This window comes from Acanthaster planci, linkage group LG05 (genome assembly GCF_054643075.1).
Source record: "Acanthaster planci isolate LZ-2023a linkage group LG05, COTS_SCS, whole genome shotgun sequence".
Classification (NCBI taxonomy): domain Eukaryota; kingdom Metazoa; phylum Echinodermata; class Asteroidea; order Valvatida; family Acanthasteridae; genus Acanthaster; species Acanthaster planci.
In genome coordinates this window covers 22141388-22162500 of record NC_141781.1, presented here as the reverse complement: position 1 = coordinate 22162500, position 21113 = coordinate 22141388, and the positions used below count along the sequence as shown (strand labels likewise).

Here is a 21113-nt window from a genome sequence, read left to right as displayed (position 1 = left end):
TTCAGTCAGCATGGTCAACGTTTTTTAAGGATGTGTGTTTATAAAAGAGGCTGTACACAGGCGGATACAGACTTGTGTGATGTTGTCCATGGTGTCACGAGTTCATGATTATCACTAAGCTGTTTTTTAACTGTGCTTTTCAAGAGAAATAACAAGCATTATTATATATAAAGGCAAAAGGACTAACTTGCATAATATCCGGCTCCGTGTAGGAAATCAAATCTCCGATTGTGGGCCTCAAGCATTTAATTTAAATTAAAGTACTGTAATGTTTTGCTCTTTTGCATCTTACTTGATGTTTTGTGGCACTATCAGACTTAATGTTGCGCTTACAACTTCAAAGTCAGGAAGTAAAAAAACTGTTGAAGCCTGAGACGGAGCCCAAGTCGAGTATTGGAAAACGGCCTTAGGGACTGCAGTAGTCTCCCTCTCATGAAGAGTACCATACGAAACAATACACTTCTTCTTTCTCTCCAGTACATGGCAACAGATTTGCCACAGAATGATTATTCAGGTTATAAATCTTCTTCCTTTTGTTTCCCAAATGCATGACGTAGCATTTCTTTATATTAAATTGCATTTGCCATGTAGTGGCCCATTCATGGAGTTGTCAATATCTTCTGAAGTATGATGCTATCAGCCCGGTTGTGGATATTTCTTTATAAACTGCAATCGTCAGCAAAAAGACAAATTTCTGACTGAAGATTGTCTGTGATATCCTTGATATAAAGCAAAAATGAAAAGGGCCCAAGACTGTGCCTTGGGGTACACCGCAGTCAACAGAATCCCAATCAGTACTAGTTCCACTGAACACAGTGTTTAGGCTGGGATTTGAAAAGTGGGATTGCAATCCAAAATTTGTGTGTGAACTTGAAGCATGCAACACGAGCGCGCAGCACGAAGACCCTTACAGCCAGGATCCTGGGCCTGCGAAAGGGCCCTGGAAGCTCTGGCTATTTTAGATGCTCTCTGGTGAATTTCTGACATTTTTTCATGAGAGTTTTGCCTTTTCAAACAAAAAACCCATCTTTTAGAAAAAATTAAATTGTAAAACTGCGAGCAATTGTTGTTTTGTATAGTGTGATTAAACAGCCCTGCAACAAAGAAGCGAATAATGACAAACACCTTGGAACAGATTTCTCATAACCACTTTATTTTGTTTTTGAAAAACTGGTGTGCAGATAAGGATGCAGGTCAGTACTTGACACACATTTTTATGCATTTTTGTTTGCAATACAGTACATTCAGATTATTATGTAATAAGCAAACAAAAATAAATAATGATATAAAATGAATCCCAGTATTCCTACTTGCATGTTTCCTTCGGCAATTTGGCTAAGAACAAACAAATGGAGTACAAGACTTGACTTCAATGTGGATGAAAAAATATATGTCATACATTCATAGTGAGTGTACATGCAGACTGTGCACGTACCCAGGTACACCACAGGCAGGCCACGTGCTCGCTCTTGTGCACAACTCTGAACATGGCATCGGAAAAGTTCGACAACTTTTTTCCATCATTAAGGTAGAAAAACCTAAGCTTTATGCTGATTATTGACAATAATAGGCATTACATGTAGCTCAGCCCTTGCCTTCGAGAACAAATCTGTTATTTTTCGTTGCATTCTGGATGAAACAGTGAGCATGCAGCACAAGCCCCAAAACGATTATACATGTATAAGTCAACCTCATGCGAGAGTGAGAGTGGCTAACAATCGCCACATGGGAATGAGGTTGATTACATGTATGATATATCACCATGATCACTGGTGAACAAGTATGGCTCCCTGTATTCATTTTGTTACAAGTTGATAGATATGGTGCTGTGGTTCATTATTTATAAAGAAGGGAACCCGCCTGCCAGCGTTGATGCATTTGAACCAAATGTCCAAACCATAGTCCCAGCATACATGTACATGCACATGTACTTTACTGCAGCGTATTTTCTATTTTGGACTTGGTTGATGGGGGAAAAAGCATGGGAAAAGACTGAATTTTAGCTCATGTTTTATTTTTACATTTTTTGGGGGATCTAGATTACACAAGCCTCAAATGAAATAGTGCTGCAGGGGTCGAAATTAACCCTTTTTTCCCTGGTAGCCAGCAGGACCAGTACTTCAAAATTTTCACTGGTCCTGCTGAAGGTTTAGTGGTCCCATACAGAACTGAACATGCAGCCGCTTGAGCAATCCTTATTATGGCGCAGGCTGCAACAAATTGTTTTTTTTTAGTTTGCCCGATGGGGCAGGCCATGCCATAAATTTGCTTGCTCGAATAGGATCAACATTTGCCCAAGACTTCTTGGAATCCACGATTATTACAGTTATTTAACTTGGGCCTACTGCAACACACGCAGTCTTTTATTAGGCCCCAAAACAGTTGTGCTATGCCTCCTCCCAAAAAGTAGGGTCGGTAGGTCAGAATTTTTTTGTTTGGGGGCAATTTTTTGTGCTGACTGAATGGCATCAATGGGGATGACAGCTTCCAAAGTTATCTCAAAAAGTGATTAACACCTGTCTTAATCTATGTAAAAATTTCTATATTCGACTATACACAAGAAAATCATAGACAGCACGACTGTGTTTGGCATCAGTCAACTATCAGGAGTTAATCGCTGTAGCAAACGAATGGCTCAAATCGAAACCAAGATTTCATGGACTTCTACAAATACATCGGTGGTTTGATGGGTTAAGTGAGCCATAGACGCAAACAGGGTTTCATAAAAGGCATTTTTGCAGAGTCTCCACTTTTTGGATTGACCATTGTGGGGCCTAGGATACGGAGGGAATAGACTGGCCCCCATGCATCATGCATCAAGGTCAACATATTCAACACTGTCATGATTATCTCACTCACTAACATGAACAAGGACAGTCCCATTACTAATTAGAGGGGTAACCATGGTAACTAGACCAGCCCATTTTACTTTATTAACACAGACAATTGCCTATTGTTGCACTAGTACTACAGACTTTTACCAGGATGTGTGATGTTGACTGCATAACTGAGAAAAAATATAAGCAACATAAATCAGACCAATGATAAAACCTAGCTGAAATTTGAAAACAGCTGAAAAAAGGCATAGGCCTAGACATGATAGAGAAGCTGAACTGTGAAAATCTCCTATACTGTAGTACACAGCCAGTGAGGAAAAAACGCCGAAATCACAAAAACAAAAATGGCTGAAATTTGCTAAAAAGCTGAGAAATCTCACCCCTGGTAAATGAATGGCCGCTAGCCTACTCGCAAGGAAGTGGAATTGAAATAGCGCAACCGGTGAATGGCCTTTGCGTACGCTGACAAATGCAGATTAAAAAAATAACCAACCTGATTGGCCTTATTAAACTGCTTCTTGAGTCCCGCGAACGACATGATCGACTCTGATTGTATTCTTCTCGATAAAAAGCTTTGTAGTATTACTCCGTTTCAACCGATCAGAAATTTCTAGGATGAATAACGCTAAAAGTAAAACAACTCAAATCTCAGACTTCGCGAACAGCGGACATGGCGGAAGGCGTTTACGTCGCACTCAGCAACTATCGCTTAATAACATGCAGTTCACGTTCTTCCTTGAGACCGAGAGGATTTTCATGTAAACCTGTCATTTATTGGCTGTTTAGGTCACTTTCCTCTGGTGCAGCCAATCGAACGGGCTTTACTTTCAAGCAATATCATTTCTTCCAGCAGTGTCTATTGGTCGTACCATGTGCTATCATAGATAATTGGCCAATCAAAATACCCTTGTCATGTTTAGCCGGAACGGGAAGTGTGCCAACATTTCCCGCCAAGTTTAACCAGGGAACGGGGATAGGGGACTCTCAACGTGTTTGCCTTGTCCCATTTTACATCATTTTTCAGCCTTCTTTTGAAAGTTTCATCAAATATTTAGTATGATTGGAGAAAACGCCCGAGACAGTGGGGTTGGATCAAAAAAGAGGTCCTTAACTTCCCCCGGTAAGTTTGTAAATGTGTGACGATGGGCCGAGGCCCATTCTACCCCCAGAATAACAGTGAGAACTGTGGAGTGTGCGTGTGGGGTCCGACGTCCGCTCCTCTCCTACGACGAGCGGACGTTGGACCCCACAGTTTTTGGGATAGGCCTATTCCAATTCCGTGACCATGGCATGGACATTTTGACACTGAACAGTGCTGAACATGCGCTATGCTGAAATTTCTTCACTGTTCATGCGTCACACAAAGTCATAACAATGTTGTCACAGGTTTTTTGACATGCCTCATATCACAGTCAACTGGTCAAGTAGTGCTCCCGGCAAATGGGGCCTAGGCCTATAATTTAGTGTGTTTGTTCATGGAAGTTATGTCGTGTCATGATGTAGGCCCTATGTGGTCATGGTGGTTGCATAGAAATGACATGTGGACAAAATCTGAAAATGAGGGATCCTGCATGTCGGGAATGAATCTCTGTGTAGGCTATGTAGGCCTAGTACTAGCCTAGGCCCACCGCGAATGGCCGTGTTAAGGCAACAAAATGGTTTCAGACCAAAATTTCATGGACAGAAACAGTTGGCAATGGCAGGTTGGAGAATAGTCCTACCATGCCTAGGCCTACCCCAGAACTGTGGGGTCTGTCCGCCCCGCTCCCACGGTAGAATGGGCCTAAATAGTAAATGTTAAATTAATGAATGACCAGATCAGGTATGTCAGGTGAGTGAAGCCGTAACCCAATAATATCGGGAGTAATATTGCAGAATGGATTGACTGGTTACATGGGTAAAAGGTGAAAATCCCTTGAGAAGAGTGTGACACTTTGACCTGTACCCGGCTATGAGGTTGATCATGCGAGGTGGCGGGGTATTCTGCAATTGAGCATAATATCATTAATATTATTAACATGGTTAATGGGGCGCACAGTCATAGTCACAGGAAGCTTTTTCACAAAGTCCACCCTGCTTTTGAGGGGTTGGGCATAGGGCTGGCCAAGGATACAGAGTGAGACTGGGTCGTGTCTGGGGCTATAAATAAGCTCATGCCCAGTGTTAGAGTCAGGCCTTTCTGTTTGATTGAACTAAGATGAACATGTTTAAGTTGTCTTGCAAGAGCCTGACCAGGGTTCCAGCTGCCGTTCTCCATTCTCGCCAATTAGCGAATAATTATAATTTTGACTATTATTCCATTGACCTGGGGAGAAAAATTGGCGATTATATTGCAAATGTAGACAAACCTTACCACTTGTTTGTCACTGAAATGTCATAGTGGTGTAAATAATGCTAACAATATTAATTAATACTATTAATTTCCAACTTTCATGAAGGTTCCCATTCACATTTGCTGTCGCAGTGGGGAAAACGTGTGCAAAGCTCACTGCATTAAACAAAGCTGCTCTGGTTCCCGGCCGTGCCGCGCACATGCCAAAAAATGCGTGATGGAAATGGATCAACTAGAACCAGTCTATATATGTACTATTCATTCCAGTCGATTAATTACTCTACATCAGCAGTGCACGCATAATCGCATATTGCAGCCAACCCTAAAGCTGCAGGTCTACAAAAGCATCGATGTTGCAAGAGGTTTTCTGCAAGTTAATTCACAGAACTTGGTCTCTTATTTACATGTATGTATGCATTTTCTGTGTTCATGAGTTTAATTTGAGGTTGTTTTGCTCGCAAGTGTGTTTTTACAAATTTCCTGCCGCAGCACAAGGTTTATTGCCCGCTGGTCTGGATGTATCACGCATGCTTACCACGCTATACACGGACATTGTTGGCCAGTTTGCTGTCATGATTGCCTGAGTAGCACTGTGTGAATTGTCTGTAATTTTCTTGTGCATTGCTGAATGTAGAAATTTTTACATAGTGTTAAGACAGGTGTTAATTACTTTTTGAGATAATTTTGTAAGCTGTCGTCCCCATTGATGCCATTCAATCAGCACAACAAATTGCCCTCCAAAAAAAAAAAAATTTCCGACCTACTGATCCTATTTTTTTTTTAGGCATAGCACAACTGTTTTGGGGCCTAATAAAAGAATGCGTGTATTGCAGTAGGCCCAAGTTAAATAACCATCATAATCATGGATTCAGAGAAACCGGCAAGTGGTCTTTTCTCTCCTTTTTTGTGGTTTCTGTCATGACTATTTATATGATAATTATAAAATAATTAATCAAATAATATAAAAATGGAATAATTATTTCCACTCTTTAAGAAAGAAAATCAAATTCAGAAAGTGGTGCAACAGTTGAACTTGGCGGGAAGCCACCGTGGTTTTGCATTGAGGTATTCTTAACCCTAGCCCCTAGGGACCATTGAACTCCTGCATAATCTTGTTGGGTTCAGAATGGTTAGGGTTAACCATTTGGCCCATGTGGTGGCTTGGTTAGTGTGGGAATTTTTATCTTTCATTAATGAAGTCTGTTGGTTTTATTTAGGGTCAGACCTGATGGTATAGGCCAGTGCTTAAAGTTTTAGTTCTCCTGTTATGATCAACTGGTCACAAGGTTGCAAAACTGGCAGCAATTGGCCAGCACTGCACATGCATCACTTCTCAAACATGCTTTACCTCCTTAAATTAAAAAAAATCTCCCAAAATTATGATTTACATGTATATTAAAGTATATAACTTAATGAAATGAGTTTCATTGTTGTTTTGTGCTCATTGATAAGGATGTGACCAGAATATTAAATGCTACATTTGCACCCACTGCCTTTTTTGCTTTTTTTCACATATTTAGATAGTCAATCGATTATCGACTATCCAAATAGGTGTTTTGTAGTTGAATAGTTAAGAGGAGAAAATCAGTTATGAATTCATTTGACTTGACTCTGCCTTTACATTGTCTGCCTGTCCAGAAAATTCTCCAGTGGAGGAAGCTCCTTCGTATTTCCTTCAGCCAGTTTAATTCTCAATTCAAATATGAATGAAGCCTGTTATCCAGCATCTTGTAACCATTCACTGGTCAGACATTGATATAAGTGAAATTTTAGTTTGAAGCACAAGACTAAATTTGCAAGTAAAATTTGAATGAAACTGAGTACACTGAGTTATCTGATTGCACAACAACAAGTTGGATTCCCCAGACTAAAGACACTGTTACTGCTACATGTCTACCTCATGAATCTGGGCAAGCTTTTACATAGTGACCACCATCTCTGGAATGGACTGGTTCCTTATGCCCTTCTTATCCATTATTAAAAACACTGCCTTGGTGCAAAAAATTGCCCCCAAATGAATCACGAGGTAATTAGTGACAGTGTCTTTAGTGTGGAGAATTCAAACCATTATGTTCACGTGAAGTTAAAAAGCTCAGTGTACCAGATTTTATTCAAATTTAACTCGCCAAAGGCTTATTGCCTCTTGTTCTCTTTCAGTGTCAAAACATTGAGCTACATGCCAATACGTGTTCTTGATACCCTTGTCCATATTGCATATGTGAACCCTGAAGCTCAATTCCTCTGTTTCCAATTCCTTTGTGTAGGAATGGCTACCACATCTGAAAAGGTCCTCTTGAGCCCTCCAACAAAAAGGCTGAAACAAGGTGAGCTGGCATTGCAAACACAATATCTCAAAGAATACAGATCACTGTCAATTAAAGCACCTGCAAATCACTAATTAGATGTTTATGTCTCAACTTTAGCCAGTAGTTAGACAACTTTAAATTGTTCCCGTTGAAGGGTAACATAATGGTGCTATAAAGTTATGCAAACATGTACATACACATACACAAATGCAGGGGCTGTTGGGCAAATTTCCACTGCCTGTGCATGTATTTATACATGCATTTGAGCACCAACCTATACAGGTGGATTCATAATTTGTTAACAGGCTCAGGTGTCAGGTTAACACAGTACAGGTACACACAAGCATTTTAGGCCCCCCAAAAAATTAGTCGGTCTCTGGTCAGCGTGTGCCTCAATTTTGAATGTGCGCGTCAATGTTTTTTTTTTCCGATTGAATAATTGCGAGTAGACCGATTCCCAGCCACAAGTGTGAAGGGCAATTTGTTCAAGGAACCAGACTAATTTGTGGGTAGCTTGTACCCGGTGATATCTGTTACGACTTCGTACTGTGATTGATGTCGAACACAAATGGTAGACCATGGATAGGTTACAAAGTTGCAGCCAGGTGATCAACAACAATGGCGGCATGACATGCGGCGTGCTACTACTAGCCTTTGCTCTGTCATAAAATATGCCACTTATTTCCGTATCCGTTGCCAGTCTTAAAAGCCAACCCCCCCAAAAAAAAAATGCATCGCCACATCAATTCTGGAATTTTGGTCTGACCAGAGACCATGCAAGAATTTGGGAAGGGGCATTAGCCAGAAGTCTCCGAATGTCTTCAGAATTTGTTTTAATGTATGTCATTTTCACGTACATATGGATGAGCAGTGACCAACTTGAACAGTTTGAGCATTTTAACTCCTTCAATTAAGAAACAATTGATAAACATACCGTAGAACTTTGGATCTAAACATGACAATGTCTCAGCAGGGAGCTTTAAAGCTCCAAGGTCATTGTAGTGTCGTCATGAATTCTGACTGAACAGTGCTTGGGCAGTTCTCGATACCATGATGCCATTTGCAAACTGAATAAGCAGACTAGAGAGATTTTCTTGCAAGGTCAGCTTGGCTTCCACAACCAACCAAGACTGAGTTTCTGATGAGAAAAACCACTGTTCAGATTCTGTCCAGCTGACAAGTTCATTGACAATGCAAGTACATGCGACTCCCAGAGAATCCCAACAACAAACTCAGAAAGAGATTGAGGGGGGGGGGGGTAATCTGATGGGTAATCACATATTTCCTGTGGAGATATTTAACAAAGAAGTGACTCATATCCCGGCTGGGGTAGCCACTTGGCTTCACGTTTGTATGCTACCCCTACAGCTAAAACTCATCTTTATGTACAAACTGACCGCATTTCTCACCACAGGCATTCCCAAACTTGCATTCAGTTACTTTCTAAAGAACTTTTTGTCTATAAAGCAAACTTGTGTTTGTTTGAATGCCCCAAAGTGCATCCTTCCATTCTGTCTGTACCATTGAAATTACGTGAAGTTAGCAGTTAACAAGTACCTTGCTGTAACACAAAGGTTTTTTCTGAATTGTTATAAATTCTCATCATTTCGTTTGAAAGTAACTGTGTACATTTATATTAAAAACTTGATTAATGATTTTCTACAGAAAGTTTAATGTGGGTAACAATGCTCTAGCTAGGACCATTTTAGTGCCGGGTAAATTTTTGGATTACAAAGCATAGTGAGCACAGTTCTTAATGCTTTCTGTTGCTTGAAATACGATCGAATTGGTACATGTACATTTAGATTTTCAGTAATATTTCAGTTCATTTTTTGGAAAATCCGTGCTGGGTGGCACAGCCAATTTCAACCCTGAGTGCCGGGTGGAAATTTGCAGAACCAGGTGGTGCCGCCCAGCGCTGCCCACTGCGCTAGAACCCTTGTGGGCAATTCGGAAGTAAACTGTGGAGCAGTGCAGGATATTCGCTTGGGGGAGTTACAATCATAACAATGGATATAGTACAGTATTCCACGAATTCTAAACTGAGAAGGAAGTATATTGATTAAGAACCTACCTGGCGTATCCTGGAGACCTGCTTAGCAACAGACTTCTTGAGTTGTATTCCAGCAACTATGACAGTCACGCACTGTTCCATCGTGCTTAAATATGTACTAAAGATTTGCTGTTGTGAGCAGTAGGTTGCTTGAATCAAGCGCTTGTCAAAATCCCCCCAGGATATTGTGTGTTTCCTCTTGCAGCCTGCACAAAGTTTGACAGTTTGGGATCTGAAGCTGTCTTGTGGCAAGGTTTTTCACTTCAGGTGCTTTCCGTTTTAAGTTTAGACTGAGGGTGTCGCAGGTGGCATGTGGGGATCATCATGGAAAATCTGGCTGTCGAATTGAATTGGCCATCTGGGAAACCTATCATACAAACTTGGCACAGATGACCTACATGTACATTGCAGATCCACAGATGTTCTTTTGGATGATTTTAGCTATACTTTTCCTGTGGTACTTTTGAGAAAAGTTTGCTTATTAAATATACATGAAAGCTATACTAGCTGGTGCTCCCAGGGTAATAAGGCCATGTTTATTGCATAGAAACTCTTGAATTTTGTAGGATTTACATTCCTCTTTTTTTCTACAGCTCGACTTCCCTTCACTCCAATTTCATCCCCATCCCCAACCCAGTGTGACAAGTCGTCAGTTACTGATCCTCTGCAGTCAAAGAAACGGAAGTTGTCAGGCACCGATAAGTCCCCGGCTACTAAATTGAAGGGTAGCGATGTCAAGTTGAGTGCCAAGAAGCCAGCAGAGAACCCCACCAAAAAATTCTTTGCCAAGAAGGTGTCTGCCGCCCCCGTGACCCCCAAGAATTCGCGGGCTGAAACGATCGACTTGGACCCAGAGGTGACTTCCAGCTGTGAAGACACGGAATCTGGCAAGCAGACCTCATCTTCTGCCACTCCGAAGAGGTCGCAGTCCTCCAGACCCAAGTCTTTGGATAGCTTTCTTCAGACAACTCAGCAGCCCCAGGTGTCAACCTCTGACGATGTCATTGATATCTTGGACCATGAAGATGAAGATCTGTCCAGTGGCATCAAGGAATCACTGGATGAGATCGGCAATGGTAAAACCTCGTCTGTAGAGGTTACTGCTGCAGATACTGAACCTGCCCCGATGGAAAGTAGCCAACTGGCAGTTGAGATCCAGACACCGGCTTCACCTCTGGCAAAAGCTGTTACATCCGATGGCATCAGGGAATCAGATGAGAAGTTAGACGGCAAAACCTCCTCTGCAGAGATCAAGACCTCAGGTGTTGCCTCTTCCCAGCTGGAAAGCAGGTGTCCAGAAGCCTCAAGTGAGACGACATCTCCCCCTGCATCTCGGAGCCACACAGCGTCTGAGGATAAAGATGCAGAGACACAAGAAGTCTGGTCTGAGCTGGATGTCAGCATGACGTCCTCTCACAATGACACCATTGCTGCGGGTAAGCTCAGCTACGATGCTGACTTAGAGGATGGGGATAACGACGAAGACGAGAATGAACCAAGAACTATCAAGTCATCTGAAGCATCAAGTGAGGCAGAGAGCTCTACTGGTGGACCAGCACCTAAAGGAAGTCCCTTGATGCCTGGAGGAGTTGGAAAGGCCCTCAAAAAGGTGTGCTGTGTATGTCCCCATCAGTCTAAACCATGGCTACACTTCATTATTGGTCATTGTGCTATTCTCCTTTATTCCAGTCCAAAACCACCGTCACGTTTCATTCTTGGTCATTATGCCATATGGTAGAATCAGAACCTCCAGGTCCACACACCATTACTTCAAATGCATGGAAATTAACCATTTCATTGGTCTATTGAAAGTGCCCTAGGCTGTTAGGGCTATCCCTAACAGTCCCAAAGCCTCCGATTTCAATATGATTTTGCATCTGTGTATATGTCACCCTTTACCTCTTTGATCTCATGAAATCCAACAGTGCACACTGAGTGTTTGATTTTGTTAGTATGATCTGTTAAAGAGATGTTTTGTTCTGGTTGTTGGATTCCATTGGATGATTGGTTGTGGTTTAAAGAATCTCTTGTATTCAGGAAGAAGTAGAAGTGAAATGGTTGTAGCAAGTTTATGGTTGATCTCCCCTGTGTGAACTTGCTGATCCTTTTTTCCCCCTTGTTTACAGACTCCTCTGTCTGCCAAAGCTTTAAAGAAATTGAAAGAAAAGGAACAGCTTAGAGAAGAAAAGGTAAGAAATTCTTGAAGGCCTCTTTGCTGAGCATCATCCTCAATCCATCAAAATCCACCAATTATCAAAAAATGCATTCAGCCTCAATCCTCCCAAATCCTGCATCATTTCTTGAATATACTTCTTGGAAGGGTGAGCATTGCCACATCAGCCTCAATCTTCCAGCAATTCTTGTCATTATGTTGAGGTAATGTGAATGGTATCCTGGCATAGGGATGATGTCATTTTTGCATAATCAAGGCTTGAATTTACACATGGCTAAGCATAAACAATACAAGTTTTAACCCAAGACTGACAAAATACATCCTTCACAATGAGCCACCCTTGTTTGCCATTCAGCCTCAATCCTCCAAAATTCTTCCAAAACTGCCCTATTGATTTTGGAGGATTGAAGACTTGTTGGGTCAATTATGCATTTGATGGTATGCGTTGTACTCAAAGCATTTTAAACGTAGAAACACAAAAAGAACATTTCAATGTTGCTGCAATCAGGAACACGTGCTGTTCCTTTCTTGACAAATGCACTTTCCCGAATGGGAGCAAGCTTTATCTAGGTGCGTGCGTGCGTGATAACTCGGGAATGCTTGAAAAAAGTAGACAATTTATCTCTGCATTGAAAAAATGTGTTGGCATTCAGATGAGACTGCGCATGGAGAAGAAACGCAAGTTGGAGGAAGAGGAGGCTGAGAGGAAACGACTGAAGCTGGAGCTGAAGCGAAAAAAGGAGCAAGAACGAGAAGAAGTCAGGAGGCAGAAGCAGGCGGAGAAAGACGTCAAGCAGAAAGAGAAGCAACTGAAGAAGGAGCAAGAAGAGAAAGAGAAAGAAGATAAAAGGATGGCCAAGGAAGAGGAACGAAAGAAGAAGCAGGAGATAATAGAGTGAGTTTGTTAGAAACAGGCAGAAACATGAGTCCCATCTTACATAGCTGCTTGGCAGAAAGCATTGTTAGGCCAAATTTCTGTGGCAAGTAGAAGTCAGCGGGGAGCCAGTCACATGGTGCATATTGCATTTATTTTTTGCTTGTAACCTGTTTCTGCTCAGTGTTACATTCTCTGTGCTAAGCGGAAAGGCCCCAGCAGTTGTTTGTCAGTCTCTAGAGAGGACACAAAAATGCAAATTAGTTAGATCCTACTCTGCATGCGAGGACGCATGAACTCGTTCTTGGCAGAACCACACACCTTCCCAGAAGAGCTAGTCACATGGGGCTACCTCAGACCTTCATGAGTCAGATACATAGATGCTCTCAATGCCGTGTGTCTGGCATCTACACAAGGATCTCATGGATTTCCACCTTTGAAGATTATGACCTGCGTCGTAGTCAAGACCAGATACAAGACCAGTTAGAAGATCCAGTCAAATCAGCCAGTCACAAGACAAGTAAACAGGCTGAACAGCGACAGAGAAATGATTTTGTTGAGTTCATTGGAATAGCTTGCGACTGGAGTTAAAACCTGGAGGTCTTGTGGTGGTCTTAAGAGGTCTAGACCAGAACACCGATTCTTAAGTGTGTGCATCATTCTGAAGTGTCACAACCCAGAATTAATGTGTGTTTTTTTGTAATACTCTAGTGCTAAGATGGAAGAGAAACGCAAGAAGACTGAGGAACGGCAACGAGTTGAAGAGGAAAAGCAAAAATTGGAGGAGGAAAAGGTCTTGAGCCAGTTTAATAAAACGCTGATCTCATTTAGCATTGGTTTGAAATAGTTTCTCTTCTCAACAATTGATCTTGGACTATTAAGACTTTTTAACAGCTACACCTTGTTAGAAACAAAAAACTAAGCCACTTTCCAAGTGACTTTACATAGCATCTGTAGGTTTCCCAAGGTTTTTGTGTTAAAATGCAAACGTTGAAGTAATTTTTTTTGCTGGCAACTGATTCGTGTCGCTCGTACCGCATAAAAGCATTTTTTCTGAAGCACATTTTTGTAAAGACATCAGATGTGTAAAACAATGTCATGTTGATCTCAGCTGGAATGTGTTTCAATGTTGTGCATAGAAAAGAGTTGTACAAATTGAAATCCTATTTTTAATCCAACAGCGTGAGAAGCAGGCAAAGCAGAAGAATATGTTCAAGAGTTTCTTCAAGGAGGCAGCCGTGCCAGCCAAGAAACCCCAGGAGAAATCCTGCGGTTGGTTCGCTCCCTTTCAAGTCAAGGAAGACATGGTCCTGGCTCCCCTGCTTCGTTGCTGCAAACCACCCTCCGCCTTGGAGGAATTTGATGCTGCCCGTCAAAATCAGGTACACCTCTGCCATCTTATAGACAGGGGGGAGAAGGGAGTGCGCCGAGTGTTTTCTAGAAGAGACCAGTTTTGAAAGCCCTTGTTTACTGTTTAGTTTCTGTTTTTGTTTTTCTTCAAGCAACACTTTTGCTGCGTCAGACGTGCTTGCTTGATGTGGAGTGTTTTACGTTGTTCCCAACCTGCTTCTGTGCATTTTTGTTCTGTGCAGAATTCCAACTTGCTGTATCTGGATGAATTGAAACGAGAGACCTACGTAGCAGGAAGGACTGGACGGACTCCACACAGTGCGAGTGAAGAGACAGAGAGCAGTAGGCAGACAGCGATGCCATCAGTTGGGACCTCACAGCAGGATGGGTGAGCTGAAATGATGCTCGACTTGTTAGCACACCGTTCTTGTACTGTGGAAACCCCTACAGTCCTGGCTTGTGAAAATGAGCAGTGTGGCCAACCAGCCCTTGCCAGCTCATCTAAAATGGCTAACAAGATCAGTACAGCCGTCAGCGACCAGGGTTTGATGTTGGCAAATCAAATCAAACCACGACTCTTGATAAGTCTTTCTCAGAAAAAATATCTCAAAGTGAAGTTTCTCAACTGCTGATTGCCTAACTCATGAAAGCGAGTGATGTCCATGCAATATTCTAAGGATTGTTTGATCAGAGTGCGTTCTTTGGTGTATTTCCAGTGAATCACAGGACGTGATAGTGGTATCAGAGATGCCCGCTGAACCAGCCAAGAAGCTCACCAGAATGAAATGTAAGCTACTTCAATTCCACGAGAACTACCGACCACCGTACTACGGCACTTGGAGAAAGAAAAGTGAAATGATCAACCCTCGCAACTACCTCAAGAAAGACGAAGTAAGAATTTACCATTCACACCATCTTATCCCCTTTTGCTGTGACCGCAAACACCTGCTTTCTTTAGGAGGAGCATATAATACAAAGTCAGCAGTTGATGGGTAAAATCCCTACATCAGAATTCAAAATTATATTTGAGGAAGATGCTTTGGGCAAATGACTTCATTTGCCAAGAATCCAAAAAAAAACAAGCTGCAGTGTCAATCATCAGACCTTACATTTGTTGCTTTCAAACTAAAGTGCTTGTCAAATTATGTAGCCAGATTTTGAGTCAGCTACTAAGACTGTGTGGCCCAGTGAGCTTGAAGTTGGTTGTAAGATTGTGGTGGTAATTAGAAAATGATTTCACTTCCCCAGTGTTGGGTTATTTTTGTTGCAGGATAAAACCACTTTTGTTATGTACATTTGTTGCTCATCAGCTGTTGGCATTATGGTTTCTTTGTTCCTGTAAATGTTCCTTTGTTTTTAAGTTTTGTCCCAATTTTATTCTAGGATATGTTAGATTACGAAGTGGACAGTGACGAGGAGTGGGAGGAACCCGGTGAAAGTTTGTCACACTCAGAGGTGAGAACCGAAAAAAAAATCATGGATATTGGCTCAGTGCATGAACTAAAGATGGCGCTCTGTATCCTGGTAGTGTGGGCAAAGCTAGACTGGTTTCCGGTCCCTCTGTTTGACCTGCAGAAGAGCAGGCAGGAGCTAGCCCCAGAGGGATTCAAACCTCGAGAGTGGAGGGTTGGGCGGGGCTACTTTTGCCAAGATGGCACTCTTAAGCTCTCCCTGTTCCCTGTTATTCTGTGACTTCTTTGTTTCTAGGGAGAGGATGATGGCGAAGACGTTGATGATGGTGGGGATTCTGACGATGGCTTCTTTGTACCTCACGGCTATCTTTCCGAAGATGAAGGATGCGAAGATGAGGTCAGTTCTGGCACTGGGTCTCTGATTGCAATTTTGTTTCAGCTAAATAGTTCTCATTGAATTGTGGCATTCAAGTTGTCGGTAATGCGGCCAACTGATACCCAAGCACTGATTATTTCCATCAATACCTCCAAATCCTGTCAGGTTGAATCTAACATCATTGTTCTTGTGACTCCAAGATTTATTTAAATACAGTAGCACTGTTACTGAAGAAAAGTTAGAGCGACTTATTGTCTTAAAACAAACCATTCAAGTTAATCTATGCATTTCCCAAATGTATGTGTATTTTGTCACCAGTTTCGTTGTTACAGTTCCAAATCTAACACCGGCAGAAAACTTGTTCAAGTCTGAGTCAAGTAATATGCCATATAATGAGCAGGAACTTTGTTCTTGAAGGGGCACTTGCATTAGAAAATCAACTTGTCTATGGGGACATTTCAGTTGGCATCCAGGCAAAGACCAGGGGCATCAAGGCGATTGCCTCTGATGCCTCTGTGAAGTTTGTGGCCTACATATAAACATATATATTACGGCCCATGCTTAAACGACAGACTCGGGTTGCTAGTCTCAGAGTGCTTGTACCGAAAGATTGTAAGTTGTTGAAACAGGTTGGATTGTTTGATCATTCTCAGGAGGAAATTGAGAGCTGGAAAGAGAAAAGAGCTGCCAAGGCCAAGTCCTGGGAGATAGAACTCAAACGGCAGCAGGGAGTCCTCAAGCCCATCCTGATTGGCTGCGTCTGGGGTAATGACTCCACACCTTCAACCACTAAAACGCTGGATACATACAAGATCATCGCCTTGGCGACCGTTCCTATAGATACCGGATCCAAGAAGGAGGTTCAGGCATCCACTGAGGCTCACACGAAGGAAGAGACGTCCAAGACATCAGCACAACCCAAGGCCTCAGGAAATGAAGGTGTCTCGCTGAAAAGACCCGTACCGGCGGAAGGTGAGTTTCCATTCTTTGACCTCTCAAATAATTGTATTTTGTCTTAAAGATTAAGACAGCCCTTCAGAACAGCAAGTCAGTTCAGTCCTTTTTAACAGCAAGTTATGTTCCTGAAAGCACAGTCTTGATATTCAAGTCTCTCCTGTACTTCCATCTTTGTGCAGATTCAACACTTGAGGCATGGTTCTGAGTTCTCCAAAAGATTCTTCAATTTTTTAATTCTTGCCAAGTATTTTCTTCCATTTCAAAATCCGATCCACATTTATATGTGACTGTTTGAAGGGGCTTACAATACTTAACTGACAGTGATTTTTGATTGAAAGTGTCTGTCTTCGGACATTAATCTCCAGAGTCATTTGCTCATTCCTTGATGTTTTCCTCCTAGCTATGCCTGACCTGATCCGCCTCGTCCATGGCAACACTGCTGGTATCAAGACACTACAGCGGGAATTTCGAGAGTACTGGCGGCTAAAGGAGCTGAGTAAGAGACCTGGTCATGCCAGTCCGAGACCAGAGACGCCCTCTGTGATAACCGAAGCTGGCCAATCGGTGAAGAGCTCTCCAGACGTAGCTCAAGGGACCAATTCACCTCTTCTCGGAGTAACAAAAAACAATGTCCAGCAAACATCTGTTGTGAATGATGCCAGCTCAGTCACTGTGCCTCTGGACGGTGTAGAGACACCCATCAAGGATTCCACGCCCCACAGCAAGGAATGGACTCCTGAAATAAGTAGTGTCGTCCAGTCATCCCCAGCTAACCCTACCAGTGACGCTGTGGAATGCTCCATCTCCAAACGCCAGCTGTTGATCACCATCGGTGCAATCGCAGTGCGTGAGCGGCGGACCGTGTTCCCTCGCACCTGCTGGTACGTTCACCAGCATCTGCTGGAGAAGTATAACTTACAGGACCTGACCATCCCTAGCCAGTGGCAGAGCATTACTAAGCCACCCAAGGCACAACGTGCGGAGAGCCCCCTCATTGGCCACTCACTGCCAGGGTATGGAACCCAGACTCCCAGCGGTTACTTGACACCAACACAAGGAAGTTTGCTGACTAATGTTCAGGAAAACCAGTTGTTGCAAAGAGGCGTGCACCAGCCCATGCCTCCCCTAAATGTATTGAAATCTTCAACGCAAATGCTGCACTCATCTGGAATAACTTCAGCAAATGGATTGCTGGGAAGTATGCCAGTGAGATTCGCCGTAGCAGGATCTAACTTGCCGACAGGTGTCAACCTACAACCTTCCATGCCCCAGCCTGGCGGTGTGGCCTTACCCTTTCAGCTGCAAGCTGCCAACGGCATGTCCGCCTGTGAAATCATGCAGAGGCTATCTGCGACGGTGCCCATGCAGCATGTCCAGGCCCCGCCCACCACCCTACCTGCATCTCCCGCCCACATGTTCAACCCCATCCCATCCTCAAGCCAGATGCATTACTTAAACATGCTGCCCAAAGTGGAGATGGTACCCATCTCACCTGCAGTCGGACTGTCAATGTCCCAGATAAACCAAGCTGCTACGGGTCAAGTTATCAAAGTGCCGCGGACAAGTCCCAATGACATCAAGGCCATGCTGTCTAGCCAAGCCATTAAACAGCCATTGTCCACTCCTGAAATCATCACCAAACTAGAATCCAAAGCTACAAACGTGGAATCACCATCGTCTGCTCACAGTAGCGATCTTGATAAATCATCAACTTCTTCTGCAAAGTCTCAAGACGAATCTGCTGCCCTTCCTCCGGCACAGAAGCCCGGCGTCAAAACCCTGAAGAGCTTCTTCAACATTTCAGTCAAACCCCTACCTAAGCCCCAGACTGAAGTGTCTGAGCCTGTCAGTGAGCCCAAGGAAACAGGCCAACCAAAAGGTGAGGCTGAAAACGAGGAATGTAGTCAAGAGGAGGATATTGTGTGTGACACAGAGAGGCTGACAAATTGTACTGATGGGGTTGAAGAAGAAACAGGCCAAGGAAACTGTGGAGAAATAGAAGTAGTTGAAAGAATCTGATAAATGATTGGGGTAATGTAGCTTATTTGACGGATATTCAGTCAAAACACTCAACAGAGTGCCATTGTCCTATCAAATACATTGCAAAAATGGGGTCCTTCTGAAATTCATTATTTGTATATTATTGTTATTAAGCTGAAGAGTTGTAATGTCGACCTGTCCAAAAAAAGGTTACCCAGGCTATCCCCTCCCTCAAAAGGTGCGATGACCAGCAAATTGAGGGAAAATAAAAACATTAATTGAAGTTTTGAGGTTGTTCAAGGTCAACATTGATCCCAAGTTGTTATGGAAAACTGTTTATTGACTGAAAGAACTTAAAACACCAGAAGCTGTGATACAGTCGTCCAACTGGTCACCTTATGTACTGGCCACAGACATTGGTCACCTTTATGTACTGTCCACAGACATTGGTCAATTTATGTACTGTCCACAGACATTGTTAACCTTATGTACTATCCACAGACATTGGTCACCTTATGAACTGTCCCAAGACATTGATCACCTTACGTTCTGTCCACAGACATTGGTCAATTTATGCCACAGATATTGGTCACCTTATATACTGTCCACAGACATTGTACTTACTTTTTTACTTAAAAGACTCTTAAATGTGATGTACTTTTAAAAAATTTAAACAAGAGGTTAATTGATTCAATTCCATATCTCTCTTAGACTTCTCGGACAAAGAACGTGACCTTTACTGTACCTTGTTTGTATCTTGTCTCATTTTTGAAGAATGCCGCCCGATTCCAGGTTGGTGTTTTATTTGATGAGTGCTGAATAACATTTTTTGAGATTTTGGGGATGAGAATTTTTTCCTTTGACACATGGAGTACCCCATGCAATATCTGTGAGTTGTTAAGTGTGATAACTGTGCAGGGATAATGTTTGAAAGTTTTGCTGTGTGACGTTTCTGTTGTCGGTTGGTTCTTGTTATTTAAAGGCTCTCATGATTTCCTTATTTGTGTAATATCGGCGTAGGGTATTTAAGTAAAAGGCAGTATACATTTTTATGGCAGGTCTTTGCAAAACAAACTTTGGTTGGAGAAAAGTTTATTTCATTCATATAACATTTATGTTTATTACTTAATTTTTGTTCCAAAATAATGGCTCTGAACATTTATAACAGTCCTTTATCACCATGCAGTAAATAGGAATTCCAATATCTGCTTATTTTGTAACATGACATAATTCATCCTATGGTGAATTCCACACCTGAATTCGATTGTACATGTTAGTTATGTGTAATTCACAAGGATTTTCTGTGAGGCATTGGAGATAATTACTGTTTCCTTCCCGAGTCCCTATTCCTTTGTAATTGTGTTTATTGAAATAATTTGCTTTTTTTTCTTTCAAAAATAAATGTAATGTACCAAAGAACAGTCTACATGTAATTAGATGAATGAAGTTACAGGGAATTTGGTAATGAAACTTACAAAAGTATGTTATCCTTCTAGAGAGAAGTTTTTGCCGACAGTGATGAGTAGAAATTACAAAGGAAACAAATGGAAGTGCATGGCATTAACAACTCAACCTGCTGGAGCTGCCTTTACTGTAATTAAAATAATTTCTCTGTAAACTTTCTCCACTGAACTGAAGATAAATGTTTAAAGATTGTCAGTTAGCCAACCAAATGATATGGATCTTAATATTTTAACTTTCTATTGAAGATAGATCAACAAGGAAAAAATAATATTTTGAGGTTAATGATCTTTTTAATCATAAATGATAGGTGTGTGATGTTATCACCATTAGAAGTTGAAATGACATTAAATTAATAATAGCTGTACATAGTAAAATGTAGACTGAGAATGTAGCCATTGAGTACCTGCACTGCAGTAAAACACTCAATATGAATTAGATTTGTGGAAATGTTCCATTAACTTGAAACAAAACGTGTATTTTAATAAGATCACTTTCCATTTTGTGGAACTTTAAGGGTGGAACTTAAAGACAACCGGTGACAGTCACTGAATAAAATGATTCAAAAGACAATGGCATGACAGGAAGTCGGAGGCAATTCTGTGAACCCAATCCCTTCTCTTTCCTTCAAAAATTACTTGATTCTCCATAATTAAAATAAACTTTTGCCAAGAACTTTAATCTGCATGCGCAGCTTTCTATGCTACAAATGCTTTCTAAATTGTTTTGGGGGAAAAATGCCTTCAATTTAAAAAAAATAGTTCTGTGTCAAAAGAAAAAAAGGCGGAGCAAATTCAGTAGAGGGCGCTATTGATTATAATGGTAAAGTCAAGCACTTTGTAGAGGGCGCTATTCTACCAATTCTAAATTTTTATAAAACTGCAGAGGGCGCCATTGCATTTACAGAGCGTTTTATTTTTTTTCATTGCCGACTGCGGTTTCAAGCTTGTTCGGGCTCGAAAATGTTAAAAAGAGTCCAACTTACAAGATTACAGTTCCTTA

At 41.9% G+C, this 21113-nt stretch overlaps 2 protein-coding genes across 4 annotated transcripts in view; one reads left to right on the top strand and one right to left on the bottom strand.

Moving 5' to 3' along the window:
- LOC110987448 (endophilin-A1-like) overlaps window positions 1-9574 on the bottom strand; it is a 30976-nt gene extending 21402 nt beyond the window's left edge. The window contains exon 1 of one of the 2 annotated variants that reach the window (XM_087137377.1): window positions 9550-9574. Coding sequence is in view for 1 of the 2 variants with exons in the window: in XM_022250184.2 (XP_022105876.1) it covers window positions 3331-3375 (45 nt within the window). In the remaining variant the exon portion in view is untranslated. Of the gene's footprint in view, window positions 1-3330; window positions 3561-9549 lie in introns of those variants that run through there. The other variant, XM_022250184.2, reaches the window with a different exon arrangement.
- On the top strand, window positions 3765-20698 carry chaf1a (chromatin assembly factor 1 subunit A). Of its 2 annotated transcripts, XM_087137352.1 has the most exons (14): window positions 3765-3957; window positions 5437-5575; window positions 7434-7493; window positions 10122-11137; window positions 11655-11717; window positions 12355-12596; window positions 13287-13368; window positions 13757-13957; window positions 14168-14313; window positions 14642-14816; window positions 15309-15380; window positions 15633-15734; window positions 16367-16685; window positions 17071-20698. In XM_087137352.1, the coding sequence occupies exons 3-14, from the start codon at window positions 7436-7438 to the stop codon at window positions 18687-18689; spliced, it is 4095 nt and encodes a 1364-aa protein (XP_086993478.1). In that variant the 5' UTR covers window positions 3765-3957; window positions 5437-5575; window positions 7434-7435; the 3' UTR covers window positions 18690-20698. The 2 variants fall into 2 exon arrangements, with proteins under 2 accessions (XP_086993478.1, XP_022105893.2); XM_022250201.2 differs by lacking the exon at window positions 5437-5575.
- The last annotated feature ends 415 nt before the right edge of the window (window positions 20699-21113 follow it).